This window comes from Scomber scombrus, chromosome 11, assembly GCF_963691925.1.
Source record: "Scomber scombrus chromosome 11, fScoSco1.1, whole genome shotgun sequence".
Classification (NCBI taxonomy): Eukaryota; Metazoa; Chordata; class Actinopteri; order Scombriformes; family Scombridae; genus Scomber; species Scomber scombrus.
The window spans coordinates 25,135,119-25,161,277 of NC_084980.1; the positions used below are offsets into that span (position 1 = coordinate 25,135,119).

At 38.2% G+C, this 26,159-nt stretch overlaps 2 protein-coding genes across 2 annotated transcripts in view; one reads left to right on the forward strand and one right to left on the reverse strand.

The window, feature by feature from the left end:
• Window positions 1–12: 12 nt before the first annotated feature.
• Window positions 13–3,905, reverse strand: LOC133990019 (zinc finger and SCAN domain-containing protein 4-like). Its single transcript, XM_062428197.1, has 2 exons — window positions 3,619–3,905; window positions 13–2,459 (listed from the first exon to the last, which is right to left on the reverse strand). The coding sequence occupies exons 1-2, from the start codon at window positions 3,890–3,892 to the stop codon at window positions 1,546–1,548; spliced, it is 1,188 nt and encodes a 395-aa protein (XP_062284181.1). The 5' UTR covers window positions 3,893–3,905; the 3' UTR covers window positions 13–1,545.
• Window positions 3,906–6,965: 3,060 nt separating this feature from the next.
• The window catches only part of tesk2 (testis associated actin remodelling kinase 2), a 38,509-nt gene continuing 19,315 nt past the window's right edge, over window positions 6,966–26,159 (forward strand). Inside the window, exons 1-5 of the mRNA XM_062428192.1 lie at window positions 6,966–7,319; window positions 13,483–13,915; window positions 16,935–17,054; window positions 22,914–23,035; window positions 25,939–25,987. Of these exons, the coding sequence (XP_062284176.1) occupies window positions 13,796–13,915; window positions 16,935–17,054; window positions 22,914–23,035; window positions 25,939–25,987 (411 nt within the window). The 5' untranslated portion in view covers window positions 6,966–7,319; window positions 13,483–13,795. The remainder of the gene's footprint in view (window positions 7,320–13,482; window positions 13,916–16,934; window positions 17,055–22,913; window positions 23,036–25,938; window positions 25,988–26,159) is intronic.

The window sequence follows — 26,159 nt, forward strand, 5'->3', positions numbered from 1 at the left end:
GCTGCAGTAAAGAAAGTGTTGTATCAGGTTAAAAAACTTCCTCATCTGTACTTCACATCTTCATCAGATCTGTAGTGACTGAAAGAATCGAGACTGTGGATACAAAAGGACAAAAAAAGAGTGTTTCTACTTCCCGTATTAGGGAAATATTTCAGACTTAAAAATATGCTCATTTATTACAAAGAGTTAGATGAGAAGATGGATGCTACTCTTATATCTGTTAAATATAAACCTTCAGTAAAGCTAGGAGACAAGTTAGCTTAGCATAAAGACTGAAAGCAGGGGGAAACAGCTAGCCTCACTAACTATTTAAAAAAAAAAACCTAACCAGCATGTCTAAAACTCACAAATTAAAGGCATATATCATGTTTTTTCATGATATACAAAAGCTGAAATGTAAAAAAACTTAAAATGTGTTAACTAATGAGCTTTAAAGATGCAAGTAGCCAGGTTCTTTAGCATTTGGAGAGAGCAAGGCTAGCTGTTTCCCCTTTTTTCCAATCTGTATGCTAAGCTAAGCTAACCATCTCCCTGTAGATTCATATTTAGCATGAAGAGTGGTTTTAATCTTCTCATCTCACTCTCTGCAACAAAGTGTTTCAGATGTTGCTTCTCCACTCAGACTGGACATGAACCAGGCTAAAGGAGAACTTGAGTGAGATCTAAGATAACCTACAAGAAGATCTTGGTCTCCCAGCATGCTGTGTGGAGCATGTGGGGATTGATCGGAGGTGGCTCTGGATGAAGAGTAAAGACATGTTTAAAAAGTATTGTCAGATAAGGAGGAGATCCTGTCTGAGCTGTAAACATCTGTACGGTAAATGCTAAGAAGAGAAGAGTCAGTGCTTTCATTTCCTGTCTTTCTTAGTCTAAAACAAACATTTGCAAAATGTTCTCATAGTTTACATTAGATAAATGTACGTGTGACCAAACTTGGACGACTCCTTGTTCCAACAGTATTACAAAAACACAGAATTTAAGTCTTTGTGTAACGACAGCTGTTACACGTGAGCTCAGGCTCATTCTCTAAGTGCTGTGGTTGTGTTTTCATAAGGACTTCTCCGTTATCTTTCCTTTTGAAGAAAGAAAATTGATTAAAAGATAAAGTTTTTGAGTCTGTTTAGATGCAGATCTGGGTTGATCCATTTTTACTGTGAACATAAAAATGAACACTTGTAACTGGTCTGCATTGATGAGTAACTCTCCAACTTTTTCTGATGCACGCTGACTCACATCGACCTGCCAAATATTAAATAGCAAATATTCTGAGTATAACATTTAAAAGTGAACGTTCAGCTATGTCACAGAGCTGAACGTCCCACCAGGTTGTTTTAAAATAAATCTCTTAAATTGCTGGATTTAAAAACTGATTAAAATCCAATCTGTGTCAAAGTTAGGATTCATATAAAAAGAAAAAAAAAGGAGTGTACAGTAATATCAGTCGGCTATATCACTTTTTAGTAACACTGAAGTAAAAAAAAGTAATTTGTTAATTCATCTAAACATAAATGTCACAGAACTATTCCTCGTATTCGTTCTCATGAATCAAACTGAATTTTGGGCTAAAACCTCTTTGTGAGTCCGCTGGTGAGTGCGAAGGTTACTCCTCTGAGAAAAACACTTGCCGCACGTTTCGCACGTGTACGGTTTCTCCCCCGTGTGAATTCGCTGGTGAATCTCCAGATGGCTGACGCGATCGAAGCTTTTGCCGCAGAACGGACAAATGAACCACTTCTCCTTTATGTGTCGACTCGCTATCGTTTTATGCAACTCCTGGTCGTTTAAGAGGAAGAATCTGTTGTCTGGGTTGAAGGCGGACATGTTTTTAGTCTGTAGTTGTTTCTCTGAGAGGAATCTGATGGACACGCCTCTCTCTGGGTGGTTTATTGCTTCTATAGGTTGACTTGGTTGAGCTTGGCTGAAAGTCACAGGAGCCCTCGGTTTACTTGGTGCACCTTGTCCGTTCTCCCTCATCAACCTGTCAGTGTACGCCGTCTCCGCTGAGTTGTCTAAGATGTCTAAAGCATTTTGAATGAACAGGATTTCCGAGTCCATGTTTTGTGACAGCTGCTGTGGTTCGAAAAAGCAGTCCGAGTCGTCTGCGGTGTCGCTGTCCCCGACTGAAACAGACGACCACTGCTGGCTCTCGTGTTCCTCTGTAGCTTCGGCGGGTTGCTGGTGGTTCAGCTCCATCTCCTGGTGAGCGGCTCCGTCAGTAACGCTCTGCTCACAGTCCATTATCTCCTCCACGATCTGAACGTCGTCCTCGTCCTCCAGCTTCACTATTAGATCTTCGTCGTCTCTGCTGTCACTTTCACAGAAGTCAGACTTGAGCTGCTCGTTCTGTTTCTCCTCTGATGGAGCGGGTGGAGACGTTGTTCTGTGATTGGCTGAGGTGTCCGTCTTCTCTCTGACGCTCTGCTCGGAAGATAACGTCTGGACTGAATCTATGACGGGTCCTGAAATGACAGAGCAGGTTCATTTTGATTGATGCACCAGCAATTCAGGTAGTGACTAGTATAATGGCAGACTAATGGACTAATAACTAATAACTATCAACACTATTTAAGCAAAAGTACTGCAGTATTATGAGTGATGTAGTATGCAGTATTACAGTAAAAGTACTGCAGTATTATGAGTGATGTAGTATGCAGTATTACAGTAAAAGTACTGCAGTATTATGAGTAATGTAGTATGCAGTATTACAGTAAAAGTACTGCAGTATTATGAGTGATGTAGTATGCAGTATTACAGTAAAAGTAGTGGTTTGGTCCCTCTGACTGATATATTATTATATATGACATCATTAGATTATTAATAGTGAAGCATCAGTGTTAGAGCAGCATGTTACTGTTGTAGCTGCTGGAGGTGGAGCTAGTTTACACTACTTTATATACAGTTAGCTAGTTTAGTCCAGTGGGTCCCAACCTAAGGGTCGCATACCTCTAAAGGGTCAGCAGATAAATGTGAGGGGTGGTAAGATGATTAATCAGAGAGGAAAGAAGAAAAAACAAAGTTCTGATACACAAATCAGTTTTCAGTTTTTGGACTTTTTTCTCTAATCTTTGATGTTTGCTGAAATATTGAACATTTATTGAAATGAAAACCATGTGAGAAGTTTAGAGTTCGGTGGAGCTTTTACCAACTGATAGACATCTGAAATGTGACACCGACTACACACTGCTTTTTGAAAGATGTCAAAAGCCCAAAAGGTTGGAACCACTGGTTTAATCTTTAACAATGTGTTGTATTTTAAAAGCTTGTTATATTCTCCTGTGTGTCAAGTCTTTATCTGAAAAGTAACAAAAACTGTTAAATTAATAATTAGTGGAGCTGAAGTATAAACTAGCATCAAATGCAAACACTCAAGTAAAGCACAAGTACCTCAAAATTATACTTTACATACAATACTTGAGTAAATGTGCTTAGTTACTTTCCACCATTGGTTACAGCTCTTTACTACTACTGATTATACATTGTTTAATCTCTAGAATAAAGCTCTGTTAGTTGTATTGTCTATATACACAGTCATATGAGTTAAACACATTATAAAACACATTACTGATATAACATTATTATTATTGTGTTATTTCTTGTCTCCTCAGCAGCTATCCTTACCATCACCAGTAGGGGGCAGCATCCTGCTCTGCTGCTCTCTCCTGGATGAAGATGGTGAGGACACATTTGCAGCCTGAGTCTGAGTCAGCTGCTCGTTTTCCAGCAACACCAACTTTCTGTTCAGAGCTTCAATCTCACTCTCTCTCCGGCGTAGCTCGACCTGGACGAGGGTGAAGCTGTCCTCCCATAGTTTACCGATCTCCAACACGGCAGCTTGAGCTAACATCTCCATGATCGAGGCTAACTTAGTCTGGAAAGCCACACAGCTGGCCATTTTCTTTAAAAAGCCCGGATCAATCAGCACCTCTCCTCTGCAGACCTTAAAGTGAATCTATATGTGGGGCTGATCACACAGGCGCCGAGATCTGTCTGCTGGAGTTGACATTACAGGAGAAAACATGGAAGTGTAACACAATAGTAACAGGAAACACTGGTGACCACGTGACAGAAGACATACGGCGATGATAGTGGGACAAAATGCATCAGCTCAATAAAACCATAAATAACTATAATAAACTATTATTAGCAGGGTTGGGAAGGTTGATTCGGAACTGTAATAGATTACAGATTACTAGTTACCTTATTTAAAATGTAATGAGTAATGTAACTATTTCAATTACTTAATCAAAGTAATGTAACTTATAACATTTGATTACTTGCTGTTAGGGTAAGTGTACCCATTAAGCACCAAAATCTAAGTTCAGGTGTTTTTCATGGATACTGACATGATTTATAAGGGAGATCATTTCTTATAAAGCAACATTTATCTCTCATTTGAAAATGTATTCATTAGTTCATGTAGATTTTGGAATATAAAATAAAGATATTTTATGAAAAAAAGTCAAAAGTCTGGCATGAGCTTAATTGGTAATGTGGCACAATTTTAACCCACATCATGATTTATTTACAAAATATAAAAAATATATTGATTTCAAAGAATTAAAAACAGCAATATATATATTTAGTAACATATTAAATATTAATAAACCCTCCTCCTAAGCAAAATCCTATAGGTCTTACTTCAGATGTAACCCCCTTTGTAATCATCAAAATTTCATTTTCATAAGTAACTGTAATTTAATTACAGTAAATTAAAATACGTTTGACCCAACCCTCTATCATCATTACATGTAACTAGTTACTCCCCAACACTAGTAATTGAACACAACTTTTGGACCATGAGAGCACAAATGAAACAAAGTCTAATAAGTTATGGAAGTACGCTGTCATAATATTGAAGAGACAGAATAGATAATAAAAGAAATGTGACCTGACCTCACCCAGCAATGTTGATATTTGTCATGTGATGCTTTATAGTCTGATCCTGTTTGTTTCACACAAGGACAGAATAAGCCGTTGACATAGTGTCTCTATTGATGCTTTAGTCATGCGCACATTTAAAAAAAACTGTACATGCACTAAATTCATGTTTAAAGGAAGCCAAGAGCGCCTGTTCAAGGTTCAAGATTCAAGGTTCAAGACTCAAGATTACATTTTATTGTCATTCACTTTAGCATCCAAGATGCAAAGAGAACGAAATTACAAGGAAAGCTCTGTCAAAAACACATAAAATAAATTGAAATAGATTAATAACTAACTAAATAATTAAAATCATTAATTTCTGGACAGGTATAAGGTGTGGAGATTGTAAAACGTGCACATCAATAAATAATAAATAAAATTGCACATTTTCATGACAGCTGCCTTATTACAGATGAGAAAGCAAAGCAGTCAGCGGTGTGTCATTTAGTTTAGTAGTCTGAGAGCTGCAGGGCAGTGCTGCTATGCAGGCTGCTGTACCTCATGTCTGAAGAGGGAGAACAGTCTATGACAGGGGTGATTGGAGTGTCTCAGGATGCTGATTGCTTTGGCCAGCATCCTGGATCAGGCCCATCACTGTCATCCGCGTACTTTAAGATGTGATTTGTACTCCACTTTGCACAACAGAGTGGCTATTTCCTGCCGTTGTTTGTGTGTGAAGTAGTACCATGTAGCTTTTCCCACTAGATGGGGCTATATTTCCACAAGAGCTCATAAACATGCCTTCTCTCAATAAACTAGACCTACTTTATTTCTAGTGCTGTAGTTTCTCATTATAAAATGTATTTAGCTAATTTGCATTTGCAGACATTGTGTATCTAACTGATCTTATAGGTCTATACTACATATCAATGAATTAAATAAATCACAGGATCATTGTATTTCCACTTGCAATACTTTTAAATAGTCTCCATCTGTTGAAGTAATCTAACCACTGAAAAAGTGGCCAATAAAACATAAATAAACAAAAAGACAATGCCTTCAAGTTTTCCTTTTAATCTCGTGTTCCCAGTTTGTTGCACATGAAAGAGCTTTGGTAAGACACAATAAAGTCAAGTCTCACAAATGTGGGGACTGTGGTTGCATTTTATAACTCAAAGAATCGACTTTGCAGAGACATTTCACACCAGGCAAACAATTGTTTTAATTAATGTGAACCTTAATGAATGACAGAATGTTAAAATGAGACCCACAACAGATACCACTCAGTATTGGAAAGGCTTTATTATTCCATTTTGCATTCTTAAACACTAATTTATTGGATTTGGATTTTCCTCTGTATATTTCTTTCTTTCATCTGTTTTAAGGCGTCTACTCCCCTGTTTATATTCCTGCTGTGTTGCTGTGATGCATTCCCCCATATTTATTTATTTGTTTATTTATTTCAACTTTTTTGGCCAAATATTGAAATACAGACAAATAATACATGAATACAGGAAAGACATCACACAAAAGAACCAGTCCAACAAAACCATAAAGGACAAAGAACAATATAAAAGGTGCAGGATTACAACCATATATTTAAAAAAAAAAAAAAAAATGAAATAAGATAACTAAAGACAATAAATGAGTAAATAGAATTGATAGAACTGGATTGGTAGAATTGAAGCTTGTCTATACTTTGATATAAATGGTAAAATCAGTTTAGAAACTAGTATTAATGACCAGGGAAGGCAAGAATGTGCCACTTCTCATTGAATTGTTTACCATTATGACCATTTTTATACATTAATAGGGGCAACATATCCTGGTGGAGATACAACTCATGATATTCCAAGTATATTAAAAATATAAATGTGTGGAAATGTTTTACTTTAGGAGCAAATGAAATAACTAGTAACATCAAATTATGTTTCACTCCTGCCTGTTTAAGGGGTGAACTGTTTTGACAGTCTGAGTGAAGCACATTAGCGCACACAAACCCTGTCCACTGATTGGCTAGAAACGCTGTCAATCAAACGTGGAGGGGGGGCGGGGTCAGTGGGAGTTAACTCGGGTGCGCGCACAGAGGACGGAGCTGTCAAACAGCAACAGTCGTCTGAAACATTAACCCGAGCGAGCTAAGAAAAGAAAGAAAGACAGAAAAAACTACGTCGTCTTTTGGATCGTGTGTGGAAAACAAGATTTCGACTTCTTTTTTATGATTTCCAACCCCTGAGGGAAATGTGGATATTGTAGTAAAACGTCGCGACGATATAAAAACAAAAAACTTGTTGTTTTAGCTCCAGTGTTGTTGACAAACTAGCCACTGAGCTAGTCCCTAAAGCTATAGCTGCGTTACCAAGTTTTCACTCTCTCTCTGCTGTTTTTCAATACATGTTTCCACAGTATGGACCCAAGCTTGAACTACTATTGCAAACATCTCAATGAAATAAAAACAGGTAAGTCTCCTATTAACTTGAATAAGTAGTTTTAAAAAAAAGAAGCTAATACTGATTCTCCCTGCTGCTGTGGTTTGTTTACATTCTCTATAACACGTTTTTAACATATTTATCATAGTTTTCGAGCTACTAAATATTTATCACAACCCCAATATGACTTGTATAAGCTTTTTTTCCCATTAGCTGTCTATGGTATCCAGATAATGGGGTAGTTGTTTTTTTTGCTCATTGGACTTCATTACTTTTAAACCCTTGAAGAATGACAGGTATGCAAGGGGGGGCTCACATATCAAGGCAGTTTACCAATAGATTGTGGTCAGATAAGAGGCTGCTTATTGACTTGTTGAATGTGACCTTGCTCAAATACTTGACAAAGACTGGTATTTTAGTGAAAAGGGGCTTGGGGGCTTGGTGGGGTGGGAGGGGGATCTCTTAGCTGTCCGAGGCTGTTGCTTAAAGGGGGTAGACATGTGTTTTGAGAAGATTTAGTAGGGTTTAAGTCAGTAGATTTAGTTGTGAAATTGTAGTATGTCCACACTTGTAAAAGTAGAGCTTGTTTTACCTTCTTTTACCCCTTATTACCCCTATTCACACATGTCCACACACCACCCATTTACTACGTCTTACTCCTCTCACACGAACGCACACACAGACACAGACAGCAACCATTTCTACAAACCCTACCATTATAACATCACTTAACTTGTGATTTATTGCTGACGTTTTCTATTAGTCTCTAATCCACTGGGACACAGCTGGATAGTTTTTTGGTCCCCCCCACACAGAAAAAACTAGTGTTAAAACATTTGGCCCGAGGCTGTTTTTGGAGATGTCCCATCTGTTTTTGGAGTACCAACTGGCCACATTTTAAAGACCCAAAAAAAAAAAAAAAGGCCCAGCTTTTAAAATTCCACCCTTTTCCATCCGTCGGTCCCGTCCCCTTTACTGTGGTGTTTTTTAAATGCATGGTCGTAGGATATTTGAAGGCAACTAGGGTATAGTTTGGGAACAAATATAGTTTCTAATCACTCACAACAAGAAGATTTGTCATAGAAGGTTATTATAGGTTAGGTTTAGGGGTGTTTTTGCTGTTTTAATGATCAGAAATGATGCTGCTCATCCACCAATACATAGACTACTAACCTGAGTATAGGCTCATCTCACTCACCCACACTGATTTGAATGTGCCGATATGACACAGACCCAACATTTTCTCTCTATTTTCTTTAGAATATAATTTGCATGACTGTAGTGCGAGTAAGTGTGGGAAGTCTGAGTTTAGTGAGTATTTGGCTGCCTTGACCACTGATGGTGGGTGTGTGTGTGTGTGTGTGGATACAGAAGCTCCTCTCTGTCGCTTCAAGCTGTTCTGAGTCAAGGGTGAATTTTTATATGCTGACCTATTCTTGGCTGCCCACATTGAACAGCATCGATGTGTCTTTTCTTGCTCTCGGATGATAGGAAAGCTATACTGAATAGGATAAGTAAAGCTCAGGCTCAGGCCTCGGGGTGGTAACTTGTGGTTTGCATTTTTATTGGCACAGAGACTTTTTTTTATTATTTCTGTGGTTTTCAACAAGGCAGAAAATGAGGTGTCATTGGAGAGAGAGAAAAAGAGAAAAGAGGAGGATGAAAAGCCTTTTAAGGATGTGGCTCTCGGACAGAGAATGACATCAGAATTGGTCCAGTAGGTCTACACCCGGAGTCCAGTGTCTGTGATGTAATGCTAATGGACCACAACAGAAACTGGCTGTGTCATCTCAGTGCTTATTTTTAGGAGCTGATTTTTGTAAGACCTCATCTGGGGGCCTAAAATTGACTTTTTCTGGTTTGATAAAGGCTTATTCTGTGTATTAATGTTACATTTGCAATCCTTATTATGTTTTATATTGTTTGACTGAACTATTTAAACTAGAAGACATAAAAATATAACACAGCAATAATGATTTAAAGATACAGCAAATTACAAGAATTTTATGGAGCTGTGGGGTTTATTGTAGAGCCATCAGTCTTCATTGCTACACCATAAAAAGAAATCCTCATAACTACTATCTTATTAAAACTATTAACTATTCATTTAACAAAAAGGCATGTCAATAGATACGGGTCATACCATGTAAGTGTTAAATGAATAGTTCAGCCCAGAATAGGACACTTTTATCTTTAATAGGACACTTTTTTTTTTTTCATCATGACATTTGCAAATTTAGTATTTTCATGTTACACAATAAATTTGTTTGTGTAACTCTATGTCGGCCTTCTCTAAAACAGCTGAGGTGGATCGAAATAAGGCTGCAATTTAAGAGAAAATGCCCATCACAATGGCTCGGTATCAGTACTCTATACCTTTAAGGCAGTGGTAGGCAAATCTGGCTCTGCAGAAAAAATATTTGGCCCCCTGATTTGATTTTGACTTTCATAGTGTACATCAAAACCTCAATATAATTTTTCCACAAAGCTATTGTAGATTAAAATAAATAAATAAACAAACAAACACAAGATTGTTTTAAATCCCAATTATTGTAATATAAACTTTTGACATTACTTGTGTTACCATGTTACATACTCACCATCACAGAAGGAGCAGCATTAAAACAATGGATGCAGCAACCTATTAAACAGTAAATGGTGCTGAAATTAAGTTTAATAAACCAGCAGAAATTAAAGTTTAATGTGTGAATTTAACAAGTTTGGCCTGTGTGACGTTAACAGTTTTGTTCTTCACTCGATGGCAACTGAACAGAATTGGTTGGTTGATGCCATTCCCCCCCTTAGATACAGACATTAATGGTGTTATAAACCTGTTATAGTTTTAAATGATTTAAAAGACATTAACAAAACTGACTGTCCCATGGTTTAACTTGATTGCTGACCCCTGCTTTAACTTTCCTCTTATGGGAACATTACATTTAACTTTATACTTTATACTAACTTTGACCTTTGACCTCACCTAGTCACCTAGTGGTAGAAAAGTCACATTACATTAATTAGTGTAGGAACCATATGGCAGGAATATTGGTGATAGATTAAAGATAAAAGTGGACCAGGTACAAAACCTTATTGAATTTTATAGTTGAAGCTTGTTTATTTATGCTTAATAACATTTGTAGTTTGATACAAATTTGACTAATTTTAGCAACAAGCTAATTGAGAAGTACTCGTTTGACGACATTTGGACTTTATTATCGCTTGTGCAAAGGTGAAGTGTAAATTAACCCTAACCCAAATAATGTATACGAAACAAAAGCTCGGGTCTCAGGAGGTTAAGGTATCGACCAAAATAAAACAATACCATGTAGTATCGAAACATCTGCGGTCAAACTATACCTGCAATCAATCCTTTTTGCACCCAGACCTAGAAAATATGACTATTTGTACGGACCCGCTCACAGTCATTTCATTTTCCTTTGATTTGTATCGAATGAAGTACTCAGTTGGTATCAGTATTAGAGCCTGATGGTGATATTATTGGCTGATACGTTTTTTTGCTAAATATATTTTTAAGTTATTTAGTTAGTTTAGTTACTTATAGTTATTTATAATGATTAAATTCCCAGTGCAGTTTACTGTTTCAGTGCACTGATTTAGTCATTTTATATAATAAAGTTTATTGTCAAACTGTAAAATATCACAGCCTTCATTACATATCTTTGTATATATAAAATTATCGCCTGACATATCGATATCAGAACTTTTTTACTCCTTAATATCGGCATCGGCCCCAAAAATCCAGCATTGGTCGGGCCCTAATCAGTATCACTATAAAGGTACTTGGATTGGTGCTGGTATCGTCATTTTTTAAAAATGTCACAATCTCCTAAAGCCACAAGTGGTGTCTTTAAATGTTTTGTCCAAGCAAACAGTCCTAACTTCTAACATGTCTAATTTACTATGATGTATTACTCCTCTCTCATCCTTTAAATCCTTACAATTAAGAGTCTGGAACTTGATAATGAATAACATTTTCCCCCTTTAAAAAAAAGGGCTTTGAACTCGTGAGGCACCAAGGTGGTACTGCTGCTGCTGTCGGATTTATTTGGATATCTGTGGGCTAAGAAAAAACTGTCATCACAGAATAACCCACACCATCAGAGATCAAGAGTAATGGTTGCTTAAAGATGCCCCCAAGCAACCAAACTGGACCGCTGTAAATCATTGTGTTTGATGTGGTTGCCTCCGTTGGTAACCACTGTTGCTGTGTGTGTCGAATCTTCTGTCTACAGGGAAGTGAGCGCAGGCGTTGCATTGATTTACTCTGATGGAAAATGGGGGGAAAAAAACTAAAATTAAATGTGGTGTAAGGGTGGGGGGAGGATGAGCAATAAAGATAACATTTTCTATCTATCTTATTTTTTTTACATTGTTATTTCTGTGTCTCATGATATCATTATGTGGAAAATTCATTTGAAAAGTAGTTTAGGTCCAGGACCAGCTGGCCTTCAGGATTTTAAGAGCATTATTTTGTTTAAGGTCATTCCTCTCCGCTCCGAATGTTATTTTTAAGGCTGTTATTGTATACAGCAATCATATATACTCTATAAAATGTCCAGTTTCAGATTTACTTAGGGTCTGATGCACATGTGCAGTATTTTATTTATTTAAACAGGTGCTCCAGATGTCACTGTGTGTGTGTGTGTGTGTGCGTCTTCCTCCTTTTTCTTTTTTGCATAAGCGTTTAAGAGAGGATTGCGTAAATAATAGGAAGAGACACTTAAACAGAGGTTGATTATGTATTCATCTGGATTAACTGTGGTCACGCAATTTGTGAAGGTCAGTTTTGCGTGTGAATATCTCTTCTTCCTGTCACACCAGGCGTAAGCACGGATGGGTTTTTCCAAAGTGCCATGAGGATGGTTGTAGCGGGGGGTGGGGGGTGGGTAGAAATGTGCTTTTAATTGATCAATTAATCAATTAAACTTTATTTATATAGCAGAGAAAAGCAAGCAACTAGGCCATTATTGTGCATTATTGTGCTTTGATGTTTCTTACACAATATCTGATTACTGTAACTAAAATGAGTGTGTTCATAAAACTTAATTTTGATGTTAAATCATATACACACTTATAATTTGTGTGTTTGATTTATCGTCACTCCTTTCTGTCTCCAATATTAGTTTTTTTACCTCATAATGTATAAAAAGATAGATATATATATATTTTTACCATCATCATTTTATGACATTTAGATAATAACATTTATATTGACAGTTGTTCTCAGGTAGGTGGAGTTGAGCTACAGCCAAAGTAAATGTTCCTGTAATCAAGATCCCAACATTAGTATTTCTTCTCTCCTTCCCTCGCATCGTCTGTGGTGTAATCCAGGATGCAGTCCAGGACCTGACTACATAATCAGCTGCTGTTTTAGTAAATCAGGTGCTGAATAAATGCAGATCGCTTATGCAAATTAAATGAAAACCACAGCACCACATTGCACAACACTTTTTTTTTTTCCTTAGTGAATCTGGCTGCCAGTGTTTGGGTGTAATTACTCAAGTAAAAAAACACAGGCTCTTCAGAAATGCCTTCAAAAGGAAAAAATAACTGAAGGGAGATTTCTGTTCCTGTCTCAGTGAGAAGGAATGTGTTTTTCAATATAGTTTTACTTCATTTTTTTTCTTTTAAAGTACTTGGAAGAAAGATTTATAACTAGATTCAACATGTTTTATCAACCAAGGAAATCTCCCTCTGGCTTAAAGTATTCTTGAAAGTTAGATCTGAAAGCCACATTGTTTATGAGTGTAAAAAAAGCCCTTGAGTCCAGACTTCCTTCCCTGTCCCCTTTGTACCAAGCTGGATTTTGTTTTGGATGGCAGAAAGGTTCAGGACCCTAGCTATTCCTTGGCTAATCTCCCATAATTGGACAATTGGTCCTTATTACAGCCATTACATTTGGGCCCGTTGAGCAGTAGTGGTTTGTCTCATCCATGGCAAGGCAACTTTACAGCTATGGCTTCTATTGAACAGCGAAATCTGTCGAAAAAGGAAAGAATAAGATGTCAACTTTGTTTTTTCTTTTTTCCTCAAAAGGGTTCATGTGATTATAATGTGTAATTCTTTTCCCCCATCCTTTGGGACAGTAGGATTCACAAATATATGTTGTTGTGTGTCCTCGGTGGCCACTGAAATGCCCCTTTATTAATGTATTTCTCTTTACTTTCTCTAGATCTCCAAAGGCTTACAATACATCAGTCAAACATGTGAACCCAGTTCTTCCATCCCTGTGGACTCCCCAGTTACAAGCCGTGAGGAGGAACAGGACGACAGGAAAACGTCTTGTATCCAGCCAGATGACAAAATTATGAACTGAAGTCTATGTGCGTGACATATTTTCTCCCAGGACACAAACTGAGCAAGTTCTGTGCTGCGGTGAAACCCTCGGCACCATTAAAACAATCTAGTGCTCTTGTCATGTGGGTACATTACAGAAAAAGGCCCATATTATTACCCTCACTGGTATCGCCGCCTTTCACGTCACCATGGACCGGAATAAACGCAACTCCATCGCTGGGTTTCCTACACGACCTGACCGCCTCAATGAGGACAGAGATGGTATTGGAGGGGTAGGGGTCTGCGATATGGGCCCCCCACCTCCACAGGTCAGTCTTTGTATTTTCTTACCTATCAGTATTTAACAGGTGCAGTCAGTGTATACAAGACGTTACACAGGGTTCTTTTACATTTACATTTGGAAGACGCCGTTTATTCAAACTGACTTATAAAGCGAGTCAAGACAATCAAGCATGAGAGGACAGTAATTCAAAAGAGTCAGCGTTCAAATTCTGCGAGGTGCAATGAGAAAGAGCACTAGAAAGAAGGTTGACTCACCTAAAGAAAAGTGTAAGTAACAACTAGAAGTAGACAAGTGCTTAAGAAATACCATCAACAACTAAATTAAATTAAGATTAGAGATGGTTGGGAATATATTTCATGCTATTTATCCATCCATCAATCTTTTCACCTAAACTCTTTTCCCATCAGTGAGTTTTGCTTTTCTGTGCAAATTACATCATAAATAAGCAACACCATAAAACCTTAATTGTCCAATAAATGCAAATGCTGTTTATGAGTTTATCTCAAATACTGTTTTGGTTATAGACACATAAGAATTAGTGTCCTTGCTGGTTTTTGGGGGTTGAGGAGTTTTTGGTTAGGGTTAATCGTACTCTACCGTTCTCTCAGGGTGTTGCCCTGTGTACTTCTTCAGTTGTTCCAGTTATGTGTTTCTTTGTCTGTAAAGGCTGAGAAAATAATGACTTTAGGTGTTGTTTCTACTCTGTCAGTCCTTGTTCCACTTGATCTCCAATGTCTGAATTGGCTGTTTGATTAGAGTGTCCTGAGTGTTCTTGCACAAACAACCGGGTTATTAACCTGACGTGGCACATGGTTTGTTATACCAAACCTTTTGAGAAGTACTCCTTGGCAACGGTTTAAAAGGGCAGGCACTTCCAAAAAATACTTGGCAGGTAACTGGATGAATCATCTATCTATCACCATCTATCATCATCTATCATCACCATCTATCACCATCTATCATCACCTATACCATATATTACCGTCTATCACCATTTATACCATCTATTACCATCTATCACCGTCTATCACCATCTATCACCATCTATCACCATCTATACCATCTATCACCATCTATCACCATCTATCACCATCTATCATCATCTATACCATCTATCACCATCTATCATCACCTATACCATATATTACCATCTATCACCATCTATACCATCTATTACCATCTATCACCGTCTATCACTGTCTATACCATCTATTATTGTCTATCACCATCTATTACCATCTACCACGTCTATTATTGTCTATTACCATTTATTACCGTCTATCACCGTCTATCACTGTCTGTTACCATCTATCACTGTTTGTTACCATCTGTCACCATCTATCTCCGTCTATCACTGTCTGTTACCATCTATCACTGTCTATCACTGTCTATCACTGTCTGTTACCATCTATCACTGTTTGTTACCATCTGTCACCATCTATCACCGTCTATCACCGTCTATCACTGTCTATCACTGTCTATCACTGTCTGTTACCATCTATCACTGTTTGTTACCATCTGTCACCATCTATCACCATCTATCATCACCTATACCATATATTACCATCTATCACCATCTATACCATCTATTACCATCTATCACCGTCTATCACCGTCTATCACTGTCTATACCATCTATTATCGTCTATCACCATCTATTACCATCTATCACGTCTATTATTGTCTATTACCATTTATTACCGTCTATCACCGTCTATCACTGTCTATCACTGTCTGTTACCATCTATCACTGTTTGTTACCATCTGTCACCATCTATCACCGTCTATCACTGTCTATCACCATCTATCACCATCTATCACTGTCTATCACTGTCTATCACTGTCTGTTACCATCTATCACCGTCTATCACTGTCTGTTACCATCTGTCAATATCTATCACCGTCTATCACTGTCTGTTACCATCTATCACTGTTTGTTACCATCTATCACCGTCTATCACTGTCTGTCACCATCTATCACCGTCTATCACTGTCTATCACTGTCTATCACCGTCTATCACTGTCTGTTACCGTCTGTCACTGTCTATCACCATCTATCACTGTCTATCACCATCTATCACCATATATCACCGTCTATCATTGTCTGTTACCATCTATCACGTCTATCACCGTCTATCATTGTCTGTTACCGTCTGTCACTGTCTATCACTGTCTATCACTGTCTGTTACCATCTATCACCATCTATCACCGTCTATCACTGTCTATCACTGTCTGTTACCATCTATCACTGTCTATCACCGTCTATCACTGTCTGTTACCATCTATCACCGTCTATCACCATCTATCACCGTCTATCACTGTCTGTTACCATCTATCACCGTCTATCACCTTCTTTCACTGTCTGTTACCATCTATCACCGTCTATCACTGTCTATCACTGTCTGTTACCATCTATGACGGCCTATCACCATCTATACGTCTATCACCATCTATCTACATCTATCTACGTCTATCACCATCTATCACCGTCTATCACTGTCTATCACCATCTTTGACCGTCTATCACCATCTATATACGTCTTTCACTGTTTATCAATGTCTATCACCGTCTATCACCGTCTATATACGTCTTTCACTGTTTATCAATGTCTATCACCGTCTATCACCGTCTATCACCGTCTATCATCAACTGCCACTGTCTATTACTGTATATCACTGTCTATTTCTATCTATTATCGTCTATCACTGTCTATTATGGTCTGTCATGGTCTATTACCACCTATCACCATCTATTACTTTCTTTTACCGCCTATCATCGTCTCTCAGTGTCTTAAGTTGCAAGGCAGCTGGATTTGTGAGATCACGTGAGAATCCTCATGGGTAATCCTGATTGATCAGAACCATTGGTGGTCGGGACATAAGCCTGACAAGATGGATTCTCACGTTATCTTGCGATGTCCTGATCTCGCAAATCCAGCGTCCTCACAAGGTAAACAAGTTAAAGCAGTGGTCCCATTGCATTCCCATCAGATAAAGACTTCATCTTCAGCTGTTGATACCAGTCTGCTCCTGTCTTCTCCAGGTGGGCAGGGTTTGGCCATCATCCTACAGAGCCCTCATCAGTGCCTTCTCCTGTCTTACGCGCCTTGACGACTTCACCTGTGAGTGGATTGGCTCTGGATTCTTCTCTGATGTGTACAAGGTGGGTGCAAATCGGTTATTATTTCCTTTCTTATGCACCCTTATCACGTTTCTCTCCTGTCTTTCTTCTAGTTTTCCTCAGTCTGTCCTTTTTCCTACCCGGTTAACTTCATTTTCTGCCCATTTCCATCCTTTTTTTTTTGTTCCTTTGACCTCTTCCCCTTCCATCTATTTAATGTGTTTTATAATAGATCAGATGTTTGCCAAATCACACATATGCACATGACCTCAGAATGTATTTGTTATAGTTTACTTTTTTTCTTTACAGTGGTTTAAATATCATAGAAATGAAAAGGAATTTGTGTGTTGTCTTGGAAAGTGCTCATAAGTAATGGAACAATGAAACTGAGTCACTTTCAACTTGAGTCAATCTCATCTATCTATCTCAAGTTGGTGAGCGTGGTGGGTCAAAGACTGGGTCAAAGACTGTATCTTGATCTTCGCTTGCTACTCTTTCCCTGACATTTTGAGGTCAAGTTAGAGTGCAATCACTTCAAAGACATCACTTAAATGTGGGTTTGTTAACCCTTGTTAACCCCCCCCCCCCCTCACTGCAGGAGTGTGGAGGGGATTCACACAAGCACATTCAGGATTAAGAGTTTGCCTTTGAAAAATCAGCGGAGAAAATTAAATATCTTTGATCTTCTGATCTTGTTTAGCATTATTACCAAGCCATCATGACAGTGCAGAGGTTTGTCATGGGCCCGCCGTGGTTTAGATAAGCAGTGTGAGAATAAAGTAGCCATGGCCTTGATTGACTGATTGGGTTCATTTTTGTTGTGACTGCTGTATTGAAAGCTACATGCTTTTCTGAGTTTTATTCACAGCACAAGTCTTTGCACGCCACAGTGTCTCCCTCTCTCTTGATCTCTTGTTGTCGTACTGTGTGCGAAGGGTTAACACGCAGAATAAAGTTGACATGTATGGGGGGAAGGGCTGTCTGTGGCCTCATACATGAAGGGAAATGATGCCTGATTAACTCAAACGTTGACCTCGAAAAGTTTGAATGACATTAAGGCTCAACTTCATTTCCTATTTTCATTGTGTCATTACAGAACAGTGTGTGGGAACTTCTATTTTTCTGGTAATTTTCAGTGTATATTTAAATTTCCCCACAATAACGTGCCATCACTGCATATCTAATCGATAACTCCTGTTTTATTTGGTGAACTGGCGTGACATTTATTTTCCATTTTGTCTCACTGTCAGGCTACGGCTTGCAGCTGGGTCAATGGTTGATCCTGTTATTGATGAAGTCTGACAGCTACTGGTGATGTTGGATTTTTGATGTGTGTGTACTCTGCATGGTCTGTACTGGAGCCAATCAAAGCATATTTTAATTGATCCACGAGCCTTTATTTATTATTATTTGCATTGTTTTAACTGATTTAGCTCCAGATGTGCCAGCTCAGAAACAGCCCATTGTGAGCTGTGTAAACACTGGAGCTGGCACACGAACACACACAGAGAAAAAGAAAGCAATAAATTAAATTAATGAAATCCACATTTGTCAATGAGTGAAACAAGTATTTCCCCTTTGGGTGAAACAGTGATCACTTTGCTTCTTTGCTGCTGTTGTTTAAAAAAAAAAAGAAGCATTTGAACTTCAATATTTTGTTTCTGCTGTCCAAAAACATCTCCCACTGTAGTTACACTCTGACTCTCCTCACTCCATGGATCTTTTTAATAACACACTATAGGACACAGACTATACCAAACAGTAAAATATACTGTACACATTAATAAAACATGTTTGGAAGTTGTCTAGCATTAAACTGACTTTACTTTAGTTAATGTAAGCCTTATTAGAGCTACGTATTTAATGTGCAGCTTTATTATTGGATTGAGATTGTCCTGTTTCTCTTTCAAGTCTAAATTTAATATGGACCACGTCAGTATTTATTCTGGTCTTTCAGCCAAATTGGGCTCCAATTGAGCAAATCTGCAAACTGTAAACGTCCATCTTCCAACACACACGCTTCTCTTCCATCATCGTGTAGTTTCCTACCTCAACCTTTTGGGAAATGGCTTGTCAATGCTTTTTTAACAAGGGAGAAAGGAATCCCTGGGGAGAGAAAAAAATGGAAATTGAACCGGACTGATGAAAAGGTGGAAGTCTGGACAGGACAGGAACGAAAAGATGGTGAAATGAATGGTGATAGAAGTTTAGGCATAGAAGAGGAGGTAGAGGAGGAACCAGATGGGGGAAAAAAAAACTTCAGATGGTGGAGAGCTGTGGTGGCAAGAATAATGGAAGGGGATGAAAGATGGGGGGTTGAGAAGAGGTTTTTGGAGTTTCTGAGGGGCAGAAAAAGGGCTTCAGAGGAGATGAAGAGGAGTTTTGTAGAAGAAGGTGATTTAAAGGTTTTGCTAGAGCTTGGGGTTAAAGTGGGGGAGGAGGAGAGAGGAGGGGAGAAAGGGTTTAGAGGAGAAGGAGAGCGGGGGTATGTTTTCCAGTAATGTGGGGTGAGATAGCATAGAGCAGAAAGGCCAGGGGTATGGGGGCGGGGGGTGAGATGAGAAAAAAGGTAGGAGAGAAAGATGTATGTAAGAAGAGCTGCTGGGGAATATGAGGATTGGGGATGACGGTTTGTTGGAGGCCACAGCGAGGAGAAGAGAGAGAAAGAGGGGGATCAGGAATACATGCAGATGGGGGGATGTGAAGAGTGAGAAATAAGGGGGTCGGAGGAGGATAGACGGATGTGGGGGAGGAGGCCTTCAGGGGAGTGGCCATCTGTTGTCTCTGCTGTCCTGCGGTGGAGACTGTCAGCTATTATAGCCGGGCCCCTTCCTTTGAACTTGAACAGAGCGATGTTATGTGTGTGTATGTTGGTCTATTAGATGGAGAGGGAACACATACACAGAAAAACTCCCACAATCTAAATCAAACTTTATGACTTTTCTACTTAATGTCGTTCCTTAAAGAGATGTTTTCATACGCCAATATGACTCTATAGCAACAGTATTGACCGGAAGTATATGGGTCAATGACGTGATGTAACCCAGTGTCAATTGGTGTAACAAGTATTTTTTCATAAAAATCTGATTATATACAGGAAAATAAATGTGAACTAAAATGTGGAATAAATATAATCCACTTTTAGCAATGCAACACTATGATTTTTAACAAATTTCACATAATTTGCGGATCCTTATTGAGAAAAAATTGTTGTTTTTAGGATACGTCGTGCTCAATATTGACAAAATGCTTTAAAATTTAAATGTAGAAATACTCCAAAATGTTTTATAAGTACACTTAAATACACAGTAGGTGGATGAAATATTTAATATCATCATATCATCAATTGTCATTCTTTTGTGGTTACTCCATTTGACATTTTCAGGAGCATTCAGTCTTTTAAAACAATCTTTTAAAGATATTTATGAATTGCTCATCTTGCCAACCCTTATTTGTCACTAACCCATATATATTATTGACTAATTTTTATTGCCTCCTATGTAATCCATATTGTCTTTGTCCCAGCTGTCAATTCTCAATACAGCAGTAAGTGATACTGACCATTGTGTCACCACTGCAACATGACTGTGATGATGGAGGAAACTCAAAGAGCCATTGTTACAAGATGACATAAAGCTGCCCACTGTTGTAGTTAATATGACTGACAGTCTGTTTGGGACCATATTTCCATTCGGTATGAATAATTACTCAGTACGAAATTATGTTGCAGCACTTCTGACAAGTATTATATCTACACTGTGCTTTAAGTCCCCATATTTAGCATTTATACCACATTATAATGTAGTTGTAAGAAGATATTAGGATATTTTAAAGTTTTTATTAAAGTGCAGTGTTTATTAACAATTGTAACTTTTTCTACAAAGATATATGTTATATTATTACAACAGGATACGATATCTGTTTTACTGGAGGAAAAAAAGTCTGATATTGATATGTCGGCTTATAATTTTATATAAGAGATTATTATAATTTTAAAATAAGAATATATACATAAACATACATTTGTTGCATTGATCCCTTAAATGTAATTAGACACCTGTGACAAAGATATGTAATGAAAGTTGAAGTAGTGAAAATTTTACCATTTGACTATAAACTTTATTGTATTAAATGACATCAGCGCACTGAAACAGTGATCTACACTGGACGTTTAATAATTATAAATAACTACAACTAACTAATTAACAAAAAACATGCACATATATATTTAACTTGAATTGAGAAAAATAATCAAATATACATTAAATGCTCCTTATATAACTTTTAAAAATATCAGCACATCGAACAACATATAAGCCGATACTGGCTCTAATCTGTATATGTATAAGCGTGTGGCAGACCTGTTGCACTGAATTGCATTAGATTGCACAGGTTTTCCCAATAAAGTACTAAACATGGCCAAGACCTAGATTCACGGTGCCACAAGCACAGCAACCTAAATGTCCCCAAACTGTAGCTATTATCCAAATATAACATGACTAGCTCTATTTTGCATGTATATAGGATGCACCTGAACCATTTCCTGCACTTTATTCCTTGCCTGGAGCTCTTGATAAAGATTCATTGCTGGCTATCTGCAGTATAGACACAGGAGAATCAGTTTAACCTTTTCAAACCAACGGCTTAAAAGCTTCCTCGTGATATAAATATGTTTGCATGCATGCTGCACTATAGCGTCAGGAAACGAGGCAGCAGGTGTAGGCTGCAGCAGTTCAGTCACCTGATGCGGTGCATTGTGGTTTTACAGGTTTATTTCTCATCTGCAGGCATGTGTAGGTGTTTAGAATAACTCCACTTCTTGGTCATCAATATCGTCACGCTGTAGCATCTCTGAAACTCGTGGTGTGAAGACCTTAGGCCATAGACTGTGAGGAAATGGAGATTATTGTTAGATGCACGGGGCGGCCATTGTCGCTGTCCTTCATAGAACATTTAATGCAATAAAAATGTTTGTGTTTCAGAAGAGCCATTAAATGTGCTAAGTGCTCTTTTAGAGGCTTTTTCAACTTTATGAAAGAAAACATTGTGGGCTAATATGGACTGGAGGTATTTTTGGAAAGCAAATGTCAGAGTTTTGGAATTCAAACTATTATCATTGAATGTTAAATCTACACTTGAACACATAGTACTGCTTGTTCTTTAGTCAGTCGCCTCTCCTCTTCACACCAGTGTTAATGCACATTTAGTTGTCCCAGTGTTTTTTAGGTTTTCGTCTCAACGTTTATCAGTCATAAAAAAAACCCCATTAAAAATATACCACCTGCTGCTCAGAGACTGCTCAGCTCTTTTTTTTAATACTGTGATCTCACATTTAATTCAGTAATATTTTTAGTCGTCTAGATCTGAGAAGTAAAACTACTTCTAATGTTATCGCGGTGTGTGTGTGTGTCCTGTTTTAACATCAGCAGTCAGGGCTTTGGTGTTGTGAACGTGTCCTGTCTGCAGCGTTTGCTCGCTTTTCACCCAAGGCATGCTGGGATAGGCTCCAGTCAACCGTGGATGGTCGTTCAACCACTGTCCAACCATGGGATGGAAACTAAAAATCCCAATGCACATTAATACAAAATTGATTGTGCAGCAGCAGCAGCGTTGGATTGACACATGTACTTTGTCATGGCTGGTCAGCGGTGACTGACCTCATTTCAGTTCTCTTTTATGTGCTACCTCCTTTTTCTGCTTCCTCTGTTTGTCGTGAAGCACGGGCCCGGGCACGGGTTTCTCTAGTGGCCCAAATGTTAATCTGTCTTTTTTTTTTTTTACAACATACTGACATCCTATCAGAGGTTTTACAGCTTCAGAGTATCAGCCAGAATAGACCATTGTTTGGATGTGTTTAACTTTATCTGCCACATTGTTGAAATGTGTTTAATTGTTTTGCAGGTGTGTCACCGGGCGACAGATCAGGTCATGGCCCTGAAGATGAACAAGATCGCCAGCAACAGAGCTAACATGTTGAGAGAGGTCCAGTTAATGAACCGCCTCACACATCCAAACATACTCAGGTTGGTAACTTGAAACCGTGCTCGTTCTACTACTATCAATCAGACATCAGCTTTAAATGGATATTAGTGCAGCTTATAAAACAAATCAACCAAAAAACACCATTATTTTCCACCTTGTTGATAATTGCATAATCACTTAAGGTCAGCTACTTTGTAAAACATAATTATCGGTGGTGCAGTAAACCTATTATTGGTATTTATTTACCTGACACATATTTTAAGGTGTAATCCAAAAGGCCTGTTATGCATCAGTCCATTATAAGACATTCGACAATAAGATGCCAGTAATAACTTGGAATGAGCTCACTTCCATAAATTCACAATAGGATTATTTTAAGGCTTAAGAGTTTATATTACTCAGTACATGTTACACGTTGTATTAGTCATTTCTGATTACAGCTGACACTTTCTGTTATTAATAAGATATATTTTCTCATGCTGTCTGCCTCTTCTTTCACCTCTGCCTCTCTTCTACCGCTCGCTCATGAGAGCTCATGTGGTTTTGACCTGTTTCCTTTTGGGTTAGTCTCGAAACTGTGTCAAAGACAGAGCCTATTAACAATGGATTTTCTAAACTGCCAGGTCCTGTTAGAGTTGCAGCAGCTGCCTAGAGGCGAAAAGCAAGGAGGACCCTTTCTGTCACGAGGGGGGAATAGGACTAATCTAGGAACACTCCAGTTAATTTTTTAGAGGATCTGGTCAATGATTGGTCCGACAAAAAAAGGGTGAAGCAGGACAAAGTGAAAGCCCCTCACCCCTTCGTCTATGGTGCTTCAGAGACACTTTTGTATGACTTTTATTTCACACCTTTGACTATAGCCGAAACTATCACCAGTAAACACATTTTAGAGGTGCTGTTTTAATATTGATTGTCTTTTTGTGAGCTGGCCAATCACAGTTTAGTGGAGGCGGGACTTCATGCAGCTTAGATAGATTACTGCATCCTCCACCTCTATCACTAAACTCCAAGCACTTGCAATCCTCTCTAAAAAAAAAAATGCTAAAAACCTGCTACAGATTGCTAGATTAGATTAGATTGTTTCAGATTAAGCTTTAAATGCAGTTTCCTTTTTTTTAATTAATAGATAATAGTTTGAACTCTTGGGGTTGTTAGTTTAGTTTAATTTAGTTTAGTTTAGTAGCTTTATAGTCATTTTATTGAGGGCCAGACAACAATATAATGAAATTGAGATAGCACTCCTGGAGCCATAAGAACATTTAAGACAATTAAAAACAATTTAAGACATAAACAAAACATTGATAATCTATAAGAGCAATAAAATGCAATATGCAATATAAAAAGGTGCAAACACAGCAGTAACAGTAGCAATGCCTGTTATAACAGTAGGCCATGCACACTCCAGTGAGTGTGTGTGGGTGAGTGGCACGAGGGGATCAGGCCATGTTCATTAGTATAAAAATAACTACTCTAATTTCTTACTTTTTACCCAAATGGACCATTAGACAACTTGAACACATTCAACACTCTGCTGCCATGAGTTACAACAAGAATCAGGAGAACTGAGCACATTGTGTCAGCTCTTAAATCTTTCCACTGACTTCAGGTTACTTATAAATTAGTTTTTTAAAGTGAGGTTATAAGTTTATAAATCACTCAACAGCCTCGGGCCACATACAATACAAAGCCAGTACGTCTGATAGATTTTAAGGAAGCAGTCGGCTCACAATTGTGCCTTGAGTCAGAACTCTGAATGGCCTCCGTGTTTAAAAGGTGCTATACAAATAAACTTCCTCGCCTTGCTTTTTACGACAGGAAAATAAAAAGTCGGCAGACAAAATAAAATTTAATAGGAATGAGAATATAAATAAGTGCAGTTTCAATTAAACTGACGATGGTGATGTCCAAAAGTCGTATTGTTCCCCTTTTTTGTTGTTGCGGTAATCACTTTATGTCAAGTTCACATTTAAACTCTGAGCACATGTGTGTTTATGAACATGCACATACATGCGTAGATGTCTTTGCATGCGTGCACATGCACACATGCTCAGTATCTTTTACAATGCCATCTTTGTCAAGCATGCCTGGTGGACTGTGTGTGTGTGTTTGTGTGTGTGTGTGTGTTTCTGTGTGTTAACAAGGAGGAAACACTGAGGGGGTCATTGTTAGCTAAAATCCAACAAGGACCCACAAAGTCGACCTTTTCATTGCCTCTGGAATTACGAGGCCTTCGACGCTGCTCATAAACAAAGTTAGTTCATATGTCGGTCTGCAAACGTTCATTGTTTGTTTTTCATTTAAGGAGTTTATCGTCCTGTCAAGTTTAAGGACTTTTTCCAACCTTTAGGGATTAAGAAGCTTCTTAAAAGTCCTTCAAACAAGTTAAAAATACTAAAAGTAAATCTTTTTTCTCTGTTTCTGAAAAGGTTTTTAAAACAGTTACATCCAGGGCATCACAGCTGTAGAGAAACACGCAGCCAAGTGAAAGAGCAGTAAGAAAGGACCGATACTGTGTATTTTTATCAAGAATGTGTAAATTGATAGGAAAGGTAGAGAGGAAAATGGAAGGAATGCAGGTGAAGTGTCTGAACTGTTATTATCGCCGTGTTAACAGACGGCCTCGCAGGAATCTCTTGTCTGGTCTTGCCTGCTGGAATCTTAATCTTTTCTTAAGTATGCCTCTTGCTTTCTCTGTTTACCTGCGACAAGAGAGGGTCGTGCAAGTGGGTTTGTGAAGATATTTCCAACTTATTTTATTCATGTGACCCTGTGGAGTAAACTAAAATCTTTTCTCAACATTTTTTATATTGTGAACATATGTAAAATGTGTCTGTGTTAACTCTCACACATATCCTGTGTCCAGTCTTAAAAGGTTAAAATCATGACATTATGAGACCGGTATTCAACAACAACCTAATTTTGGATGTCTTTTGTGCTCTTGTAGGTTTAAGGGAGTGTGTGTTCACGAGGGCCAGCTTCACGCCTTGACGGAGGTAGGAGAACACACACACACACACACACACGCACACACACACACACACACACACACACACACACAAGCACACCAATTCACATGAAAGCTCCTGCACAATCTAATGATATATGAGATCAAAGTGGCTCTAATAATAAAAGGTAATACACTGGTGTACTTATCTCCCACTACTT

Excerpts from the sequence above, each read along its gene's own strand:
- LOC133990019 (XM_062428197.1), bottom strand. The coding sequence starts at position 3,892 with ATGGCCAGCTGTGTGGCTTTCCAGACTAAGTTAGCCTCGATCATGGAG. Across the intron at positions 2,460-3,618 it reads GCTGCCCCCTACTGGTGATG|GACCCGTCATAGATTCAGTC; the intron begins GTAAGGATAGCT and ends CTGTCATTTCAG.